Source organism: Podarcis melisellensis (assembly GCF_964234715.1).
Source record: "Podarcis melisellensis genome assembly, chromosome: 7".
Taxonomy (NCBI): domain Eukaryota; kingdom Metazoa; phylum Chordata; class Lepidosauria; order Squamata; family Lacertidae; genus Podarcis; species Podarcis melisellensis.
The window spans coordinates 5,184,402-5,205,694 of record NC_138539.1 but is presented as its reverse complement, the minus strand read 5'-3'; the positions used below and the strand labels follow the sequence as shown (position 1 = coordinate 5,205,694).

The window sequence follows — 21,293 nt, the reverse complement described above, 5'->3', positions numbered from 1 at the left end:
GGCTTCTGAAATGCTCAGCAACCAAGGTGTGACTTCTGATTGACGGCAGGAGCATCCGAAAAACATTAGAAAACTGGAACATTTACTTCTGGATTTTTGGTGTTTGGGAGCCGAAACGTTCCAAAACGGAGGCGTTTGGGGACCGAGATTTGACTGTAGCACACATTTGGGGACAGTTAACCTGGGTCACAAAAGTTTGGTCCTACAGCACCAGAGCAATTATCCTGCTCTTGCCATCACCCCGATTTGTAGAAGTGTCATAATCAGAACAGTGATGCGGTGGGAAATAACTCAAAACTTCCTCTCCTCACCTATCCTGTTGCAATAATCATAACCAGAGCTATTCATGGCTGCCTCTCAAAACCATCCAGAATGAGGCTTCCTACATTCAATGCAATAGTGGTAAATTCAGCAACATAGCTAACAATGATAAAAGGTACAGTGGTACCTCGGGTTAAGAATTTAATTCGTTCTGGAGGTCCGTTCTTAACCTGAAACTGTTCTTAACCTGAAGCGCCACTTTAGCTAATGGGGCCTCCTGCTGCCGCCGCACCACCACCACACAATTTCTGATCTCATCCTGAAGCAAAGTTCTTAACCCGAGGTACTATTTCTGGGTTAGTGGAGTCTGTAACCTGAAGCATCTGTAACCTGAAGCATCTGTAACACGAGGTACCACTGTATTTACTATATTCAGCTTATTTAAAGTGTTAAAGAAATAAATACCACTTTAAAAAAATTGTATGGGTTTTATGTTTTATTGCTGTAAATCAATTGTGTGGGAATGGATGTGCCATGTGTGCACACAAATAAAAGAGCTAGCCTTCAGACCATCTCATCCAGCCATTATCTATGTTTCACATCCTCCCCATCTCAAATTGGAGAACTTTCACTCCCTTCAATTCAACTATGGGCCACACCTTCATTTCTGGATAATGTCTAGCAAAGGTGAGTGTGAAAGCTTTTATGCTGCCCTAATATATGAGAGATGAAATAATATTATCCCTTTGGAGAAGAAGAATCCTTGCTCATTTCGTTGTTTGGTTTGGTTTATGATTTCTTTTTCTTTTTTTAAGAAATAAATAAAGAGCCCGTGCAAGATTCATTTCAGAAGGGAATAGAACAAATAGGATCCCAAGGTGTAATTGTAGTAAAACATTGCTTACCAAAATGGAAAGTATACAGTAGAGGGAGGTAGGGAAAATGAGATAGTGATGAGTTCTTTTTCCTTCCAAGTTGTCAAAAACATGCAATGCTCAGCTCCCATTAGTGGAAAATGGGTCTCATTCGCAAGTGCCTTGAGAAATGTATCACTAGGCTATGGTTAAATGGAGGACACTGCAAAATAACAGAGTTTCCACTCTTCTTGTCCTGAGCAGTGCTTTCCTTTCCTCCCAGCAAAAGAACTGTTTGGTTCTCCTGGTATGTCCCACAGAGGAACTTACGGCCTTCAAACAAAACATCCTGAAGGTCCCAGGCCACAGAGAAGTGAGGCTGGCCTCAACTAGAGCCAGAGCTTTTTTGGCTGTGGCTCCAATCTGGTGGAACGCTCTGTCACAAGAGACTAGGGCCTTGCAGGACATGACATCTTTCCGCAGGGCCTACAAGACAGAGCTGTTCCACCAAGCTTTTGGCCAGGGCACAGCCTGACCCCCTCCTTTGGCAATCTACACAGAACTAACACAGCCTAATGGTTGCCATCAATTTGATTTGAATTAATTTTATAATGAAATGATTTTAGAATGTTGTACTATTTTATTGTTGTTAGCCGCCCTGAGCCCGGCTTCGGCTGGGGAGAGCGGGATATAAATAAAATTAATTTATTATTATTATTATTATTATTATTATTATTATTATTATTATTATTATTTATTCCAGGTGGGACGGATGCCTGATTGCACAACTGATGGTGGTAAATGTCCCAAAGAAAAGGATGTGGCAAAGTTCTATGCCACGCAAAAGCTCACAGACCTGCAGGTGTTTAAAACCTGCTCCTTTGCTTTCATTAATATTGTAAGAACACAAGAGAAGCTTTCAGGATCAGGCCAATGGCCCAACTAGTCATAGAATCATAGAACTGTAGAGTTGGAAGGTTTAATTGAAATCTTGTAATTTAAGCTTGTTTGGCCGTTCTAGCAGGGGAGCGCAGCTATTGTACACCCTTGACCGAAGAACGGTACACTCCTTCTATCTGGGATGGTCGTCCTCTTCCACCGAGCGTGCAGCTTCAGGAGGGACGCACATGGAGCGGTGAGAAAGGAAGGGGACACCTGCCTAGCCAGCCAGATCAGCCGAATCAACCCTGGTGATCGACGGGGTGACAGATGTTGCAGTCATCACATCCCCTTTCTTGTAATCCATCGGTTTGGGCCCTACCCTCTTCCTTGCGCACATATGGATTTTTATCTATCCGAGCTGCACCAGCGAGTGGTCCTATAGTCCTATGATTTGTATACATCATATGAGTGTCTGAGTGAGTGTGAGAAAGGAAGTCTGAGTACTATTGGAAGTTGGTTTCACTTCTGTGTGTGTCACAGTTCTGTACTGGTGTTCAGAGAGCACAGACGTACTGAAGGAGTCTCTGTATATAAGACTGTAAATAAAGTAGTTTTAGAACTATGATTGAGTCTTTCTTCTGCTATGATATGCCAGAAAACTAGCATGCTCTTTTCAGGAGAGAAGGGTCGCTTATTACTGGTCTCTCTGGACTGAAGAAGATTTATAGCCAGAGAGGACCACCGAAGAGATGTCCCAAAGACTTGGGAAGTTGGCAGCCTTCCCAGGGAGTTTTTCCAACAAAGGTGGTATATGAGCAAATAGAGCAGGGATCAGCAAACATTTTCCGCAGGGAGCCAATCCACTGTCCCTCAGACCTTGTGGGGGGCCAGACTATATTTTGGAGAAAAAAAATGACTCTCCCCTCCCTTCTCAACTCCACCAGATGAACCCCGGTGGCTGCTTACCTGTGCCTTGCGAGGGGCAGGGGCTGGCGGTGATGGCGGCGGAAGGACGATGAGTGGCACGAAAGGGCTTGTTCCAGAGAGGGGCTGCTTAAAATGGTGCTCAGTCAACTGTGGCTCAACAATGCCCAGCCCCCTTCCTCCTCTAGGCAGGGCGGAGAGAAGCCAGGAGGAGGGAGGGAGTGTGAGAGGAAGGGGTGGAAATGGCACAGGCCGAACAATCAGAATCCTCATGCCGATGCACACTATGGTTACCAGAATTTTTTCAATGAATCCGGGGACACTTTTTTATTATTTGGAAGCTGAGTAGCAACAGGGAGTCAGTAGGGGGATGGTGAGGCAAAAGACCCTGGGCCCAAGCCCACATGCATATTGTATAAAGGTGCTAAGCCCTTCTTTCATTCCCTGTGAAACATATATGCACAGTTTTTTAAAAAACTGGGCAACCGTGTGCTGCTCGCCCGTGACTCCCGAGCCTCCCCCAATCTCCTGTCCCCTTGCCCCTTTGTTTAGACTGATCAGGGGAGGCTTGGGAGTCATGGGCGACTGGCTGTTGTCCAGTTTTTAAAAAACTGCCCATCTATGTTTCACAGAGTGTGAAAGAAGGGCTTTGCACCTTGCCTGGCAGAGAAACCATGCACCTTGCACCCCTCCTGGGCAACGGCTGCGCGCCTGCAACTCCCAAGCCTCCCCCGATCTGTCAAAACAAAGGGAGAAGGGGGCAGGAAATCTGTACCGCTGGACGTCCCCAGTTCCCCCTCAGCAGTGGTGGTGGCAGCAAGCAGCTCCTGGAGCCAGCCAGAGCCAACCGCGCTACCAGGCTGGCTCTGGGCTGCTGAGGCTACCACTGCCACATTTCCAGGGGACAGATTTGCAAATCTGGGGACATTCTGGGGACGGAATTTGTCCGGGGACAGATTTGCAAATCCGGCGCCTGTCCCCGGCAACTGGGTATGTCTGGTAACCCTAATCCACACGGAGATTCCCGGACCATCTGTGGGCCGGCTCCAGAAAGCAATTGGGCCGGATTTGGCCCCTGGGCCTTAGTTTGCCGACCCACGAAATAGAGTATATGACCCTATTTCAAGCTGTTATCTCTATTCAAGTCTACTCTTGGCACGCGACTGAGCACTTCGCTTAGTGGGTTCATGATGCTCATCTGCTTTCCGCTGCCTGGCAAAACCCTCCTGTACCCAAACATTATTCCACCAATGTTAATCACAGCTGTAAATGCTGAAAAGCAGCAATGCATGACACTCTGTTATTAAAAAGTGCATTAACACAGCCCCAATTGAGCAATGCCGAGTTATCTCCTTTTATGAAATGAGTATGAGGCATAAAACAACATTTAGCACCAAATACTGAAATCAGGTTTGATGGAGAGGCTACAGGCAGGCATGGGCGGCAGTGGGGGGGGGGGATATAGTACACTGAAATGGACACAGCTGAACTTACTTAATACCTCTTCAATAATAGCCTTCTCTGAAAGTGAGTTTAAAATTTGTCTCTCTCCTCTACAGCTGGCTATAAAAATTGCTGAGAACTACAGCCTGGGAGAGAGAAGGCCGGAAAGTTAAGCCTAAAAATAAACCTTGTGTTAAGCCTGGTGTGGCAGAATGGAATATTCTGCATTGCAGGGGGTTGGACGAAATGACTATCAGGGTCCCTTCCAACTCTACAGCTGTATGATTCTATGATCTATTTGCATTCATTTGCAGAATTCTTACAGTAGCTACATTGTTAAGTAGAATTGGTTTAATTGACACAGAAATGAAAAAAAAACGCCTCAAGGTATATTGCTGCAGGTTTAACATGGGGATTTTCCATGGGGCTATATTAAAGCCAAGGAGAGTATTCTGAGTTCTTGCTGAGTCGATAATTAACTAACTAATGGCTGTTATCTGGTAGCTAACATGTGAGTGTTGTAACCTTAGATCATGTGATGAAGGTATTGAGTTGCAAATCTCCATTTTGAAGGGAGGTGCCTTGGTGTCTTTTGTCTCAAGGCCCTGTGCAGTAAGAACATGCAAAATACCCTCTGTGACTGAGAGAAACAGCTTCATTTGAGATTTATATTTTTAAAAAATCATATGTTGATCTGATTTAAAAATAAACCTGAACTCCAGAGTTCTTCAGAACTCAGCAGGCAACATTCTAGACCAGGCATCCACAAACTCAGCCCTCCAGATGTTTTGGGACTACAATTCCCATCATCCCTGACCACTGGTCCTATTTGCTAGGGATGATGGGAGTTGTAGTCCCAAAACATCTGGAAGGCCGAGTTTGGGGATGCCTGTTCTAGACAGTGTCATGTTGTAAGACCCAACATGAGGACCCAAACAATCACTGGAAAGGAAATGCTGGCACAAAGTTAAAGTTTTTTTAAGTACAAGCAAGAATATACAAAACTCAACCATATTGTAATTATTTTAAGGTAAGAAAGAGAGAAAGCCCATCAAACCTCCCACCTCGTATGAGATTATGGAGGAATGTACATCCCTTCTAGTTCACCCACAGAAAGCCAATTTGTCTGCAATTTGGCAAGCTAGATCTATTTGGGGGTGGGCGTTCTGTGCCTGCACATTTCACACACTTTGGCCAAAAGGGGGAAAGTCATAGCCATTTTTTATTTTTCCCATTATAGTGAGTGGGTAATACAGAGCTTCATTTTATACAGAGTGGAACGGAAAGGGAAGCATGGATAAAAACAGAGAGCGCATAACAATTCAGAAACAGATAATATATATTTTAAAATGCACAGATGCATATACATTAATCCCCTTAGTGCCCCCCGCCAAATTGGTGACGTTCAAGACTCCAGTCCCTTCTCAAATACAAGCCGCGTTACTTTGCATCTACACCGAGCTGCGAAACATTGCTTGAATAACTGCATAGATTTGCGGTGTTCCTGCTGCAGAATGGACATTATCTGTGGATACAGAGTGATATATTTTGTACATTCCAAGTTGGCATGCCTGTGGGCTTAAAGAGTAAAATGCAAAAAGAAAAAAGAAAAAGAAAAAAAGGAGAAGAAGTTAGAATTAAAATGCTAGTACGAATACAACCCTCAGTAAGCTAACAGAATATCAACGCTGTCTTAAAGGGTGCCCTTCCCCTGTGCCCAAAGCTGGAGGGGCTATTTGCTGATAAGAAAACTCCCACCGATTTAGAGACACGACTGACGGGCATATGCTAATAACCAAAGTGGCGGGTGGCCTTCGCAGCGGGACTTTGACAGGATAGAGGCTTTAGAGAGTGTCAGATCAGGATCCACTCATTGGGCTAGCTGGATGTCAAGGAGTGGCAAAAGCAAAAATACGCAGGCTGTTAAGTTATTTAGCGAGGCTTGGAACTGCAATGAGGAATGAAACATTAAAGTTCTTTTTTAAAAATTAGTTCGTGGACTCTCCTTTGGGAGATTGTGGGAACACGTAATAAAACTAAGCTCTTTCGGCTAGGTTTGGAGTTTCACAAATTCATGAAGGATAAGACTAGCCACGGCTACTTGTCAAGATGGTTGTATAGTACCTCCAGGAGCAGAAAGACCATCCATCTGAGTGCCAGTTGGTTAGAACATGGTGCTGATAAAGCCAAGGTTGCAGGTTCGAACTCCCTATGGGACAGCTGCATATTCCTGCATTTGCAGGGAGATGGACTAGATGAGGCTTCCTCAACCTCGGCCCTCCAGATGTTTTGAGACTACAACTCCCATCATCCCTAGCTAACAGGACCAGTGGTCAGGGATGATGGGAATTGTAGTCCCAAAACATCTGAAAGGCCAAGTTTGGGGATACCTGGACTAGATGAGGCTTCCTCAACCTCGGCCCTCCAGATGTTTTGATTCCCAGCATCCCTGACCACTGGTCCTGCTAGCTAGGGATTATGGGAGTTGTAGGCCAAAAACATCTGGAGGGCAGAGGTTGAGGAAGCCTGGACTAGATGGCCCTCAGGGTCCCAATTCTATGCTTGCAGGCTTCCCACTGGGGCATGTGGCTGACTACTGTGCAAACAGGATGCTGGACTAGACGGGCCTCTGGTGCGATCCAGCAAAGTGCTTCTTGCATTCTTAAGTTCTCCTAGGCAGCAGGTATCTGAGCTGTACCACTGCACAATGCAGGTGGGTGGGGGAAAATCACACAACTGAATGTTCTTCCATGCATATATTCAACCCCTGGCTAATTTTAACAGGTGTTTATACTCCCAGCTGCCAATAATGCCTTTCCCAGGAGCAAATAAATTGGACAGAGTTAGGCAGAAAGTAGGTACAGGATCGTTGTCTGCACCAGCGGAAACACAATTATCTCTGTCTGGGAGCAAACCTGCCAAATTTCTGCAACACGTGGAGATTTCATTTGGATCAGGGGTAAAGGGAATGTCTTTGCAGGCTGTCGTTGCAATAAATTTAACGTGAGCGAGGGATCCCTCAGGTTCTTAAAAAGTCAATGAAAACACACCCCGTCATTGCTAAACTGATCACGGCTCACTTATGCCAAACTGTTCTTCATTTCCTGCAGTGCAAAAACATTGAAAAGCCCCAGTGCATTATAAGTATGTATCATGCAAAGGGGGTAAGCGCATGCAGCGCGCTCACAAAGGAGACTTGCACACTATCGCGAAAGATAATTGCTCTGTGGCAATCATTTAGAAACAGTGCATTTTATACGGAGTGATGCATCTGCTTATTTGAAGGGTTCTTGTCAAACCAACTGGCAGACATTCAAAAGAATCCCAGAAACACACACACAAAGAGACACGCACACAAGCCCTAGGCTTGGTCTGTCAGTTCTTAGTCATTCAACCTTATGAAAGCAATCATGAAAGGAAGAGTTTCTCCTTCATCATCTCAAAGGCACAGCAGCCTACAGCAGCCTACAAATTTACGCACACATATAATTTGGCGAGAGGCCATTAGAGGGTATGCTTTGCACAGCCCATGTTCAGTTCCTGACATCTTGGCTAAAAGGGATCTCTGATGGAGAACACGTGGAAGCCCCTAGTTGATGCTGGGCTTCAGCATCCATCAACCTAGTCAGCATGGCCAGTGGTTAGAGATGATAGGAGTTGAGAGGCCATTTATATCTGGGGGACCAGCCATTCAGCCTGCAGAAGAAGAAGACCGAAAGCTGACATGATAAATGTAAAGGTAAAGGAACCCCTGACCATTAGGTCCTGTCGTGGCCGATATTGGGGTTGCAGCGCTCATCTCGCTTTATTGGCTGAGGGAACCGGTGTACAACTTCCGGGTCATGTGGCCAGCATGACTAAGCCACTTCTGGTGAACCAGAGCAGCACACGGAAACGGCGTTTACCTTCCTGCCAGAGCGGTACCTATTTACTTGCACTTTGATGTGCTTTCGAACTGCTAGGTTGGCATGAGAAGGGACCGAGCAATGGGAGCTCACCCTTGTCACGGGGATTCGAACCGCTGACCTTCTGATCGGCAAGCCCTAAGCTCTGTGGTTTAACCCACAGTGCCACCCACGTCCCTTTGAAGCCATCTTCATTATAGCCATCTTCAAATATCTGTGGAAGATGGAGGAAGATTGCTTCCTGCTGCTCCAGAGGATAGAACCCAAAGCAAGAGATTCAGATTACAAGAAAGGAGATTCTGACTAAACATTGGGAATAACTTTCTCACAGTAGGAGATGTCAGACAGTGGGATGGAGTCCCATGGAAGGTGATGGACCTTCATTGGAAGTTTTTAAAGAGTGGGTGGATGGTTATCTGACAGGGATTCCTTAGCTGTGACTCTTGCATTGAAGAGGCTGGACTAGATTATCCTTATGGGTCTCTTCCAGCTCTCTGATTCTATGATTCTGTGATCACAGGATTTCCAAACCCATGGTGCAGTCTACACAAAGCAAAATGGGCCATGGTCTGATTTACTATATGGCAGTTTTCCATGAATGAAATGGGCCGTTGTTATGGAGGGCCCTAGATACAGTCATACCTCATGTTACATTTGCTTCATGTTACGTTTTTTCAGGTTGCGTCCTGCGGCGACCCAGAAGTACTGGAAAGGGTTACTTCAGGGTTTCGCCGCTCACGCATGCGCAGAAGCGCTAAATTGCACTTTGCGCATGCACACGAGCGCCAAATCACACTGCACACCTGTGCAGATACTGCGCTTCAGGTTGCGGGCTTTTCATGTTGCAAACGAGCCTCCAGAATGGATCCCATTCGCAACCAGAGGTACCACTGTATTGAAAACCTTGCACAGGTGGGGAGAGAGAAATAAACTGTGAGGAACTTGATCACTCACAACCGATAAATAAATCAACATTTTAAAATACATATGCCTTGTGTCGTCCAGAAAAGTAGAGGTGAGTGGGTTAAACAGCTCTAAAAGAGGCCAATTAAATGCGTTGAAATGTCAATAAAACATGAAAAGTGCAGCAGATATACAGAGGAGGGAAAGTAAGTACTAACTGGCTTTTTTTGGTGTTACCTGTTTTATGAGTATGTATTAGAAAAAAATAAAATCCACCCCTCCAGCAGGATTTAGGAATGGAGAGGTAAAAGCTAACACAGCAATTCCCTCGGAGCGTTTCGCTCTTGCAAACGGAATCGCATCTGGAGTCAAAGGGCAGGTTGTGGATATTGTGCTTATTTGTTATTCGGAGAAATATCTTTAATATTGTAACGAGGCAAAAGAGAGAGGGGGGGGGGGGAAGAATAGAAAATGGTAAATGCTGCTATTTCTCCCCCTGAGGTCATGTCTGTTCTGCACGCTGAGTCTCCAGATGCCAGATATTTCCCAGGGGAACATGGCTGCAACATCCATCGCTGTGTCGCTTTGAGAACTGAGCATCTCAGGAGGATATTTCATCTGTGGCGATGGTGACAGGTAAATTATCAGGGTGATGGTGATACCCTGTCACTACAATGAGCTTAATTCTATAGTTGGGCGGATATGGGACTTTGGAGTCCTCTTTCCCCCTTCTACTCTTGCTCTCTGTGGCCCACTCTTCCTGGCGCAGGGATGGCTGAGGCAGTCTGAAGACTGCATCCCAATCTTCAGCCCTACTGAATTTTAATTATGATGTCATACTCTCCAACATTCCTCAGAGGAAAACGGGGACATTTTGTTCTACCTTAGTACCACTGGCCAGAACATTTCCTCTTGGTCAAGCTCCAATGTTATAAGAGAAAACACACAAAATGGCAGCATTTTAAGCACAGAAATCTTTGAATTTATGTATTGCGTTTAGGGGAGTCTGAGGGGAAAAGAAAACCCCAAATCAATAAATACAGTGGTACCTCGAGATAAGAATTTAATTCGTTCTGGAGGTCCATTCTTAACCTTAACCTTAACCGTTCTTTAGCTAATGAGGCCTCCAGCTACTGCTGCGCCACCACCACCCGATTTCTGTTCTCATCCTGATGCAAAGTTCTTAACCTGAGGTACTATTTCTGGGTTAGCGGAGTTTGTAACCTGAAGCGTCTGTAACCTGAAGTGTCTGTAACCCAAGGTACCACTGTACAACTAACTCTATGTGTCTGTGTGGAGACTATGCAATGTCACCATGCACTTATGAGTATTTTGGAAGCATGAGAACTTTGAAAAACCATTATTGTTGGCATTGTGCAGGTACATGATATGGGGTGAACCAGTGGCGTCGCAAGTTGGGGGTGGGGGGGGCGGGGCGCCCCGGGTTCCATGTTTGGGAGGGTGACAAGAAAGCACCCCACAGAGTACTAGCCCTGCTGCCCCAGCCCTGGCACGGCAGCGTGAGCAGCCATTCTGCCGCCGCAGCCACAGGTGGCGGACCTCCATTCGCGGCTGCAGCCATGAGAAGAAGATCCTGCCACTGTCCATACGGCGTTTGAGCGACGCCAACAGCAAACCGCTATGTACAACGCATGTGTGGTGTCACATGCATGTGCTGTACGTTGTGACGTCGCACATGCCCTGTACATAGTGGTTTGCCACCAGTGCTGCTGGAGCACCGTACGGACGGCGGTGGGATTCCTCCATAATTTGTAAGTCCAAAATATGGATGGGAATTCAAATGGGGAGCATGGCAGAAGCACCTCCTCGAGGAATTTTGTACTGTGGTTTGTCCTCAGGGTAGAACAGGCATGAGTTGTTGATAAAAAATGGAAGCCCTATGCTTACTTTTCAAAATCCTTTGCCTTAACATGATTTAGGCAAAGTTCTTAAAAAGTGGCGAGTGGAGTTTAAAAGACTACAGTGGCACTTCGGGTTACAGACGCTTCAGGTTACAGACTCCGCTAACCCAGAAATAGGACCTCGGGTTAAGAACTTTGCTTCAGGATGAGAACAGAAATCGTGCTCCGGTGGCGCCACAGCAGCAGGAGGCCCCATTAGTTAATGTGGTGCTTCAGGTTAAGAACAGTTTCATGTTAAGAACGGACCTCCGGAACGAATTAAGTACTTAACCCGAGGTACCACTGTATATGCAAATGAACAAATAAGGGGAGACAAATGGGACCAGTTTTGCATCCCCTAAATGCAGTTCTCATTGGAAATTTTGCATTTCAAAGGGCTCACAATGAGAGCGACCTCAAACTTAACACAGGGACTTGAGAGAATCCCAGAGACTAATTTTTGCAATAGTTGTGCACTGTTTGGAAAGAGATTGATTGAGAAATAGAGAAGATTAAAAAGAAATGGACACAAGTTGAAATTTGGGAAAATTGTATTGGGGGAGGGGAAAGGATCATAGGTCCATGGAGGACTAGAGAGGACGGGATTCCATAGGCCGCTAAGCAATGTGGCCATGCCAGTGGGCTGCTTTTGCCCAATGACTGGCAGCTGTTAAATAGGATGAAGTCCCAGAGGTTCTGGAGGGGGAAATAGTCCTGCAATCTGGCCTGCTCTCTCCACCACTAGCCGACGTATGACGCGGTGGTAAAAACAGAGAGCCAATAAGCAAAACTGGCCCCATGGCATCAATTTGGGAAGAAAGAGCAATTCCATGGAAGAGAGCTGGCCGTGTTTTGCCCTTATTTACAGCGTTCGTTAGGCTGAGTTATTGCTTCACTCAACATTTCTTCATAGACGGGAACTGCTGTGGCTGCAACAACCTTTTCCCAGTAGTTCTCTGGAAAGGCCGGAGGGGAGGTGCCAGAAACATGCACCCCGATGCAATAAGCGGATGCACCATCTTTCCATAGGAAGCATACAGGAGGCAACATTAAAAGCAGGTCTGGAGACCAGAGACTTGCCCTAAAGACGTAACCTTTTCCAGCAGGGAATTCAATGTAGAAAGCATTGCGAACTCCACCTCTCAAAAGCACCTTCAGGCATTCTTTGGAGCTATTTCTTCCAAGTACAGGAATCACCACATTGCATTATGTGAGCCAATCAGCCTTATGTTGGTTGGATGACTGGACCATCTAATTCAGGGATGGTAAACCTCAGGCCAGGGAGATGAATGTGCGTCCTCCATGTCCCTGAGACTCTATCCATATCACACCACTTGAGAAGGTGAACAACCTTCTCAAGCACCCCTGAGGCCTCTTCAAGCATGTGTTTTGAAGGTGCAAATGAGAACCCCACTCCCCCAGTATGGATGTGAACACTGGGCAAAATTCCCCGGTGCCAGTCTGAAAATGGCTCATGTTCCCATCTCGGAAACCCTATGGTTTCCCTTTCAGACTAATATCAAACATATACAGGTCAGAGTGTCTGCCTTGCACACACAGTTTCATCAGTGGGACAAGGCTCACCCCACATATTCCAACTTGCCCCTGCAATTATTTATCCTGGACACCTCAAGGTGCTCAAGCTGGTACTGAAAATATCCTAAAGTAGGATTCAAGGTGGACCAAAATAAATAAATACACCGGCGTTATGTCGATTATGGCTGGCCTTCCAAATTGAGAGAAGTATAGCAGACATCAGTATACACTGAAAATTCAACTCTCAAATCCTTGGTTAGTTCTCTACTCTGAGGATAAGGGAGATGGATCAAACATCTCCAGGAGTTTCTCCAAATCTCTCTTCTTGCTCTTCAAAGCTGCTCCAGGGAAGGAAATGACATACTTATAGAAAGGGCTTTGCAAAGGAGCAGCAAGGGTCTCTCAGTACGAGACACAGCTGGCTCCTCTGTGCTCACTGAGCTGAAGAATCAGTGGTGCATTTTCTGCTTTAGAAACTTGGGAGGATGACAGCTGGCTCAGCTGTATTTCAGAGAAATTATTTCTAAGGAGAGGAAAACTCTGTGGGAACTTACTTCACCTTGACATTGCAGACAGTAAGTTCCATTTCGTGCGCATTGGTATGGATGGAGGAGTCTGGACCCCATGCCAGGGTGGGTGAGGGCTGGCAGAAATGCTGGACAAAGCCATGAGACACTGAGCCAGGAGACGTTTTGGGGCAGTCAGTAGCAACAAGGAGCCAAAAGCAAACACTAGACGACAACAGTGAGCAATTTAAAGGCAGCAATAGGTGGCCATCAGCACCAGAGGATTCAGGACCAAGGACAGCTCCCAAGAATCATGGATGTTGCTCCAATATGAGTCAGAGCCTGGCAGAACCCATACATATAAGGTCAGACTGATAAGTACATATATGGAAGGCTGCCTGCCCCCTGTAAGAGTCAGAATGTTCACATAGAACAGGGGGCACCACACATTTTGAGCCCCTGGGCATATCTGGCACTTTGAGAAAGTGTTGTGGGCACCAGTCACAAAATGGCTGTCATGGGTGTATGGCCTAACACAAAATGGCTTCCATAGGGGCCTGGTGTAAAGGCTGCCATATCTTTAAAAAACCACAGAGCAAGAAAAAGGAACACAAAATGGTGTGATCATATCCAACCCACACCACACATCACAGGGAACATGATGTCTCCATTAGTCTCTGCTGTGGCCTCCCACAGAGAAAGGTTCTTTGCACCTTTCCTGTGTTAGGAAGAGATGGATGGGTGACCAACACTGACACCTAATGAAAGGTGGACATGGTTAAGAGAACATGTGTTTAATGTGGGAAACGCTGTGCCTATGCAAAGAGGAACTGAGCAAGAAGAGGAAACAGTCGGTCATGCATTGCAGATTTTTGAAGGAATATTGACCAAAACCTTTTGCCATAGGAGGTCGTGGTAGGCACCACATTGAGAATCCCTGCTTTAGACTCTTGATCATGTGGCCTCTAGATGTGCCTTCAACAGAAGGGAGATACATAACCACTGACCCTTGGGCTAAAACTGCTTTAAACAGGAGGGGAATTTTGGTAGGATTGACTATAGCCTTTTACTATATAGTATTAAGTTAAATACTCCCTACCAGACACACACCTACGATCTTACAACAAATTTAATTGAGCAGATGCCCAGGTGTACTGCTCCTTCCTCTGCAGCATGGGTAGCTAACCTGGTGCCCTCCAAATGCCACTGGACTCCCAACTCCCTTTATCTCCAGCCAGGATGGCTAATGGCCAGATCTGATGGGATTTGTAGTCCAAGAACTTTGGGAGAGCCACAGGTCACCCACCGGTGTTCTACAATGAAAAGAAGAGCAACTAGAGAGATATTGTGATACACTGGGGGTGTTAAATGACCTTTCAATGCTAACTGTGCTTAAAAGTATTTCATGTAATATATCTTGGGAGCTGGATGTAGTATGAGGCAGCCTTCACCAACTTAGTGCCCTCCAGATTTCTTGGATTAAAACTCCCATCAACCCCAGTCAACTGGCTGCTGAAGGCGGTATGGGAATTGGCTAGAAATGTCAGAAATACCAAAAAATTCTACCCACTTTGGCGAATAAAGCCGGACAGCACAGCTGCAATACATTTCATTTTACGTTTTGACCTACCCAAGTTGCTTCCACACTAACCAAAAATAAAGTTGCTGCTCTTGCCTATAACAGCTCCCTTGAGCCATCTGGTTTTCTTAGCTTCTGCATCCATGCTATGAGATCCCATGAGAAGCGCCTACCTGGGAAAACCCAGAGGGTTTAATTCTTGACCGAAACGGAGATGATTATGATGATGACCAGAAGAACTGCCAGGCCGGCGGATAAGACGCAGCACTTGACCCTCCTGGCTCGTCGCTGAAACAGATAAAGGAAAGAAACCAGGATGAATACATTATCCTCGAGTGGTAGGACTGGCTGATCGCTATGGGACATTGGGTGATGCCTTCTGAGTCAACTGCAACTGGGAGCTGATTTGCACATTCAGAGAAATGGAGCAAAGTAGGTGCATCATGAGTGAGGTACTTGGAAACCATGCATCTTGATATGCGTGCATTGGACATCCCCACCAGCTTTGGCCAGTGGCCCAGCTACACCCTTATCTGGACAAGGACAGCCTAACTACTGCTGTCTTTGTTCTGGTAACCTCTAGGTTCAATTACTACAACACGTTATGCATAGGGCTGCCTTAACTTCTGCAGAATTCAGTGGCCAGGTTGCTCACCGGGGCAAGATTTTTTGAACTTATTACACCAATCCTGGCCTGACTGCACTGGCTACCAATTAAGTTTCCGGGCCCAATTCAAAGTGCTGGTTTTGACCTATAAAGCCTTAAATGGACCAGGACCACAACACCCGAAGGACCACCTTTCTCCATATAAACCTGAGGTCATCATCTGAAGCTCTTCATTGTGTGCTTCCTTCACAAGAGGTCCAGAGGGTAGCAACAGGAGAATATGCCTTTTCTGTGGTGGCTCTCCATTTGTGGAATGCTCTCCCTAGGGAGATTTGCCTGGTGTCTTCATTATGTACCTTTAGGTGCCAGGCAAAAATGTTCCTCTTTAACCAGGCCTTGGGCTGATTGAAATACAATGACCTTTTAAAATGTGTTGTGAAAGGGGGTATTATTGGGTATTTTGTGTTTTTTACATTGTGATTCTTTGTTGTGAACTGTCCTGAGATCCATGGGTAAAGGGCATTACATTTCTGAACACAATTCACAGTGTTGGTGCAGATCTTTCAAGCCCTAAACAGCCTCAGCCCAGTATACCTGAAGGAGCATCTCCACCCCCATCGTTCTGCCCGGACGCTGAGGTCCAGTGCCAAGGGCCTTCTGGTCTCACTGTGAGAAGCGAAGTCACAGGCAACCAGGCAGAGGGCCTTCTCAGTGGTGGCGCCTGCCCTGTGGAACTCCCTCCCATCAGATGTCAAGGAAATAAACAACTACCAGACTTTTAGAAGGCATCTGAAGGCAACCCTGTATTGGGGAAGTTTTAATGTCTAATATTTTACATTTTTTTAATGTGCTGTAAGCCACCCAGAGTGACTGGGGAAACCCAGCCAGATGGGTGGGGCATAATAATAATAATAATAATAATAATAATAATAATAATAATAATCCCATGTAACCACATTTCCCCCCCCCAACCTTACCTTCCAACCCCCCTCCCTGGAATAGTTACTACCTTCCCTTTAATCTCAGCAAGCAGCAGCAGCAAAGCTTTGTGCAATTTGCTGTAATAAATGCTATTAATAGCCACAGCAACTTGCACCTACAGCTGTGGCCTGTGCTGCTCCTTGCGGGCTCTGGCTCTCTGGTAGATGCAGGAGAAAGGAATAAAGTCTTCAGAATGAGCCATTTCCCCTTTGTTTATTGTTGCCCGATCTTCCATGCTAACTGAACTTCTGCTCTCCTTTGATCAAATCTGTTGTTCATGCAGTTCCCACGCATTTCTGGTAAAGGGGGCAAGAAGTCCATGCTACTGAGAGAGAACTGGGCAAAGTGACCTTTTAAAAGATGTTCGAATTATAATGCATTGCCCGAGCCCGGCAACCTTTAAGGCAAAAACTTCCTTAAAATGTATTTGCTGTGAAACATCACTGCTTTGACAGTGCAGCCTGGAAAGGCCAATTGTATCATTAACCACAGTGGGTTTTTTTGTCTGGTGGAGGAGTTATTTAAATTGTGACCGAGTTGCTATATGTGATGTTAACATATGAGAGTGCTGGAGGTGAAATAGTTAAACAGGTTACCCAATCAGGACCCAGGGGGTGGAGTCAGGGGGACTATAAAACCAGTTCTGGGGGGAGTTCGTGAAGGAGTTCCTTGGGAGTTGGGTGGTTGGTTTGAATGGGAGTGAATTGGGATAGAGTTTGTGGGTAGGTTGAGTTAGTGTAACAAAATAATCTGAGTCAGGAATAGTTAGGGGCTACAAAGATAAGTAAATATCTGAGAGGTGGTTTAGTGAGTGAGAGCAAGTAGCAGAAGTTATAGGTCTGGATAGGCACCCCATGAATGTAATTGACTGATACTGTTTATGAAACCACACACTTGTTAAACTGCAATAAATAAACAAAAGTTTATGTTCCAATTTAACCCTGATTGAACTCAGTATTGTACCAGGTAGGGCCTGGGTGGTGGCAGCGAGAAATAAACTGGTGGCACAGGGATCAATAGATGGTGAAATGTCCAGGGACCCTGTGCGATTGCCACACTATGGTCCTTAACAGGATGTTCAGGAAGATCTAGGGTTTCCTTGTGTGACACCACTTCTTAAAGCTAATCACTTCTCCTTCTCCTTCCTGGTTTTGTCACATGGGCGATTCCAGCCATTTGGGCATCTTGCAAGGACAAAGATGGCATCATGAATTGGGTTAGCCAATACGACCTGAGCATGTGAATTAATCACTGGGGGCAAATAAAGCCAGCTTAGAGTGAGATACGTTTTAATGAACAATGCCGGCCAGTCAAGGAACATGAAGTGGATGAAATTGCTGCTAAATTATACAGATAATTAGATAAGTTGTCTTCATCCACTCAATAATTTGGTCAAGTTAGACCCACTCCCCTTTCCCCACACATTGCATGACAATGGCTCAGATAAATCTTTCCTGTATTATTTTCTCATTTTATCATCAACAATCCAAGAGACACAATAGGTTGTGAGATCGTGACCCAACCAAGGCTACCTAAAAAGAAGGGATTCAAGGATGAGAACGAGGCTTATAGAAATGTGAGTCCATGGTCCTACAATCACTTCCCTGGCCATCCTAAGCTATCCAGGATATTCCAGCACATGTGAAATGATAATTATTTTATTTATTTAAAATATTTGCACATGCTTTAAGCTTAAACATGGAAAGGAAGCTAGGCATGCTACTGATTAGGCTAAAGATTGGTTTAATCCTGCAATTCAACTTCCAATGGAAGCCACACAATAGCCATGTCAGAGAACTGTAGAGATGGAAGGGACCACAAGAGTCTAGCCCAACCCCCCCCCCTGCTATGCAGGAATTTTCTGCCCAATGAGGGACTTGAACCCACAATCCTGGGATGAAGAGTTTCATGCTCTACCAAGGTATTGTAAAATAATAAATCAAAAAGGAAGATCAAACACTTTTCCAGTACGCAACAGTGGCTGCCAGAACTTTAATAGCGCAGAATTGGAAGACGTCCAAAATCCCAACTATAAACGAGTGGCAATCCAAACTATTCGATTATTTAGAATTGGCAAAAATGACAGAGAAAATAAGAAATAAAAAAGGCATAAAGTTTAATAACGAATGGAATTATTATTTTCTTTATTATTATTATTTCCTTTATTATGTATTTTTTCTCTGTGTGACTGTGTTTTGTATAAAACAAAAAAAATTCCTTCCAGTAGCACCTTAAAGACCAACTTAGTTAGTTCTTGGTATGAGCTTTCGTGTGCATGCACACTTCTTCAGATGCATGCACACGAAAGCTCATACCAAGAACTAACTTAGTTGGTCTTTAAGGTGCTACTGGAAGGAATTTTTTTTTGTTTTGACTATGGCAGACCAACACGGCTAACTATCTGTAACTGTGTTTTGTATGTTGTCTTTGTTTGTTTTAATTGTATGATGTGATACAATGAATCAAAATCAATCAATCAATCAATAATAATAATATAAAGTAAAATAATATCTTGGCTGTTTCATCCTCCAGCGAATGCTTTCTGCCCCAACCTAGACAGCATCTTAAAAAGCAAATACATCACCTTGCTGACAAAGGTTCATATAGTTCAAGCTATGGTTTTCCCAGTAGTGATGTATGGAAGTGAGAGCTGGACCATAAAGAAGGCTGATCGCCTTAGAATTGATGCTTTTGAATTCTGGTGCTGGAGGAGACTCTTGAGAGTCCCATGGACTGCAAGAAGATCAAACCTCTCCCTTCTGAAGGAAATCAGCCCTGAGTGCTTACTGGAAGGACAGATCCTGAAGCTGAGGTTCCAAGACTTGAGAAGAGAACTCCCTGGAAAAAACCCTGATGTTGGGAAAGATGGAGGGCACAAGGAGAAGGGGATGACAGAGGACAAGGTGGTTGGACAGTGTTCTCGAAGCTACCAGCATGAGTTTGACCAAACTGCGGGAGGCAGTGGAAGACAGGAGTGCCTGGCATGCTCTGGTCAATGGGGTCACGAAGAGTCGGACATGACTAAACGACTAAACAACAACAACAACAACAACAGCTAGCACCTCACCATCTCTCATCCAACCAGAGTCCTCAAAAACACTTACTCAACCCAATTTTTCTACTGTTCATGCAGAGCCCTCCTTGTATCTGGAGTTGTTTGTCACCCTCACATTTGGCTGTTAGGTTTTTCCTTAACTGGTTCTTACCAGTTTTGCGGTCAAGCTGCATCGTTAGACTGCCTCACAGATAGAAGGTTTTACAGAGTTTCTAGCTCATAGCAGAGTGATCAGAATTCAGCAGATGCTGCCTAACCCTAAACCAATGATATTTTGCAGATAACAAACTGAGCAAGAGCCCGGTAAATAATACAAGGAGCAATAAAACAGAGAAGTTTGTCTTTTTTAGGTCAGGAGACAAACTCCTTCAAAAGCAATTTTCCTACCAATTCCTCCAGCTGTCAAATCTCTTCCTCACTGACAACTAACTCCCAATTCCCAAATGCAAACTTCCAGCCAATCAGAGCCAGCTGTCAGCCGGATCAATATCAAAATTAACCCTTTGAGACACACTCTAAGCCAGCCTTTCTCAACCTGTGGGTCCCCAGATGTTGTTGAACTACAACTCCAATCACCCCTAGCTAGCATGGCCAGAGCTCAGGGATGATGGGAGTTGTAGTCCAACAACATCTGGGGACTGTCGGAATCTCCGCTCGCCCAAGCTGATAAACCCTCATCTTCCTCCTAGCCGAGCCTTCGGAATTGCCTCCCGACATGTGTAATGACCTGAGCCTTTGATGAGGCTCCAAGGCACATTCTTCATCCATTAAGCAAAGTTACCAGCACAGGGAAGAGACAAGAGGTTTGGGCTACATTGTAAAGAGTTTTATTTCTAAGCTACGCAGTCAGAAAAGACATCCTCTCTCTATGAAAGCAGAGAGCAACTGAACAAAGGAACAAAGGAAACAGGAAACCACTAATGTCACATTCCGTCTCCTCTCCCATGAGACTTCCAATAGCAGGAAGGTCTCTGGAATGTAAACAGAGTCCTGTGACTCCAAGCAGCTGCACAGTGATAAGAACAGAAACTAACAGGGACCCACAGGTTGAGAATCGCTGCTAAGCGATCCGAACCCCCCACTCCAGTGCCAAGTAACATGGGCACATTAATGCCCCCAAGGAGCTAATGGTTGGTTGCGAAATGCAAGACTTGCCAGATTGTTCCTACCATTTAACTTCCTAGATTATCTAGGCCTCGGGGTGATCTCAGGATACAGGCAATTAACTTCAAGTAAACTACTTGAAGAGGAAAACTTTTCCTCCTTCATCTTATCCACTTACATGAAGGGGGGAAAGAAATTGAGGACAGACCAACCCAAAGTGATTACCAAAATAAGCGGATTACAGCTAAAGAGAAGTTCTAATGACATAAAGAAGCCAGCGCTAAATGATGATCTTTTTCTTTTTCAAGTTTAAGTACAAGGGATATGACAACCCGACGGAATGCATGTGATACATAACATAAGATTTCTCACGTGGAATCCAGATTTATATATAAGTAGCTGTCAGGACTGCTAGAAGAGAGGGAGATAGGGAAGGTGTCGCCTCTGCTAAGCCTCTGAGCAGGACACCAAAATCCTGGCTCTGTGGCCAGTTTTATAATCTGTAGAAACAAGTTGTTGTGTTTGAGGGGTGGGAGGCAGGAGTAGAGGGACATCTGCACTGTGGTACTGGCTCCTCAAACTAACTAAAGCCTAAGTTTTACTTTCCATATAGGACTGAGTAATAAATCAGAGGTGGGATATGCAATCACCTCTGTTGCTTCGTCATCTTCTTTCTGCTAGCTGGAGTTTCTTTCTTGTGGCAAACTTTCACTCAATCCACACCCTCGGTGTGGAGCTTGAGGTGCCACACAAAATAGCAGCTGCTGGTCAAGAAGAATTTGTTTTTCTATTTCCTTGTTCTCATCCTCCCATTCTTCCTCCCGGAGGGAATGCAGAGCAGCTAACTCCCTG

The 21,293-nt window shown here is 45.2% G+C and overlaps 1 protein-coding gene across 1 annotated transcript in view; it reads right to left on the bottom strand.

The window, feature by feature from the left end:
* Positions 1-5,569: 5,569 nt before the first annotated feature.
* TSNARE1 (t-SNARE domain containing 1) overlaps positions 5,570-21,293 on the bottom strand; it is a 378,827-nt gene continuing 363,103 nt past the window's right edge. Inside the window, exons 11-12 of the mRNA XM_081919019.1 lie at positions 14,868-14,982; positions 5,570-5,942 (exon numbers count right to left, since the gene is read on the bottom strand). Coding sequence (XP_081775145.1) covers positions 14,887-14,982 — 96 coding nt within the window. The 3' untranslated portion in view covers positions 5,570-5,942; positions 14,868-14,886. The remainder of the gene's footprint in view (positions 5,943-14,867; positions 14,983-21,293) is intronic.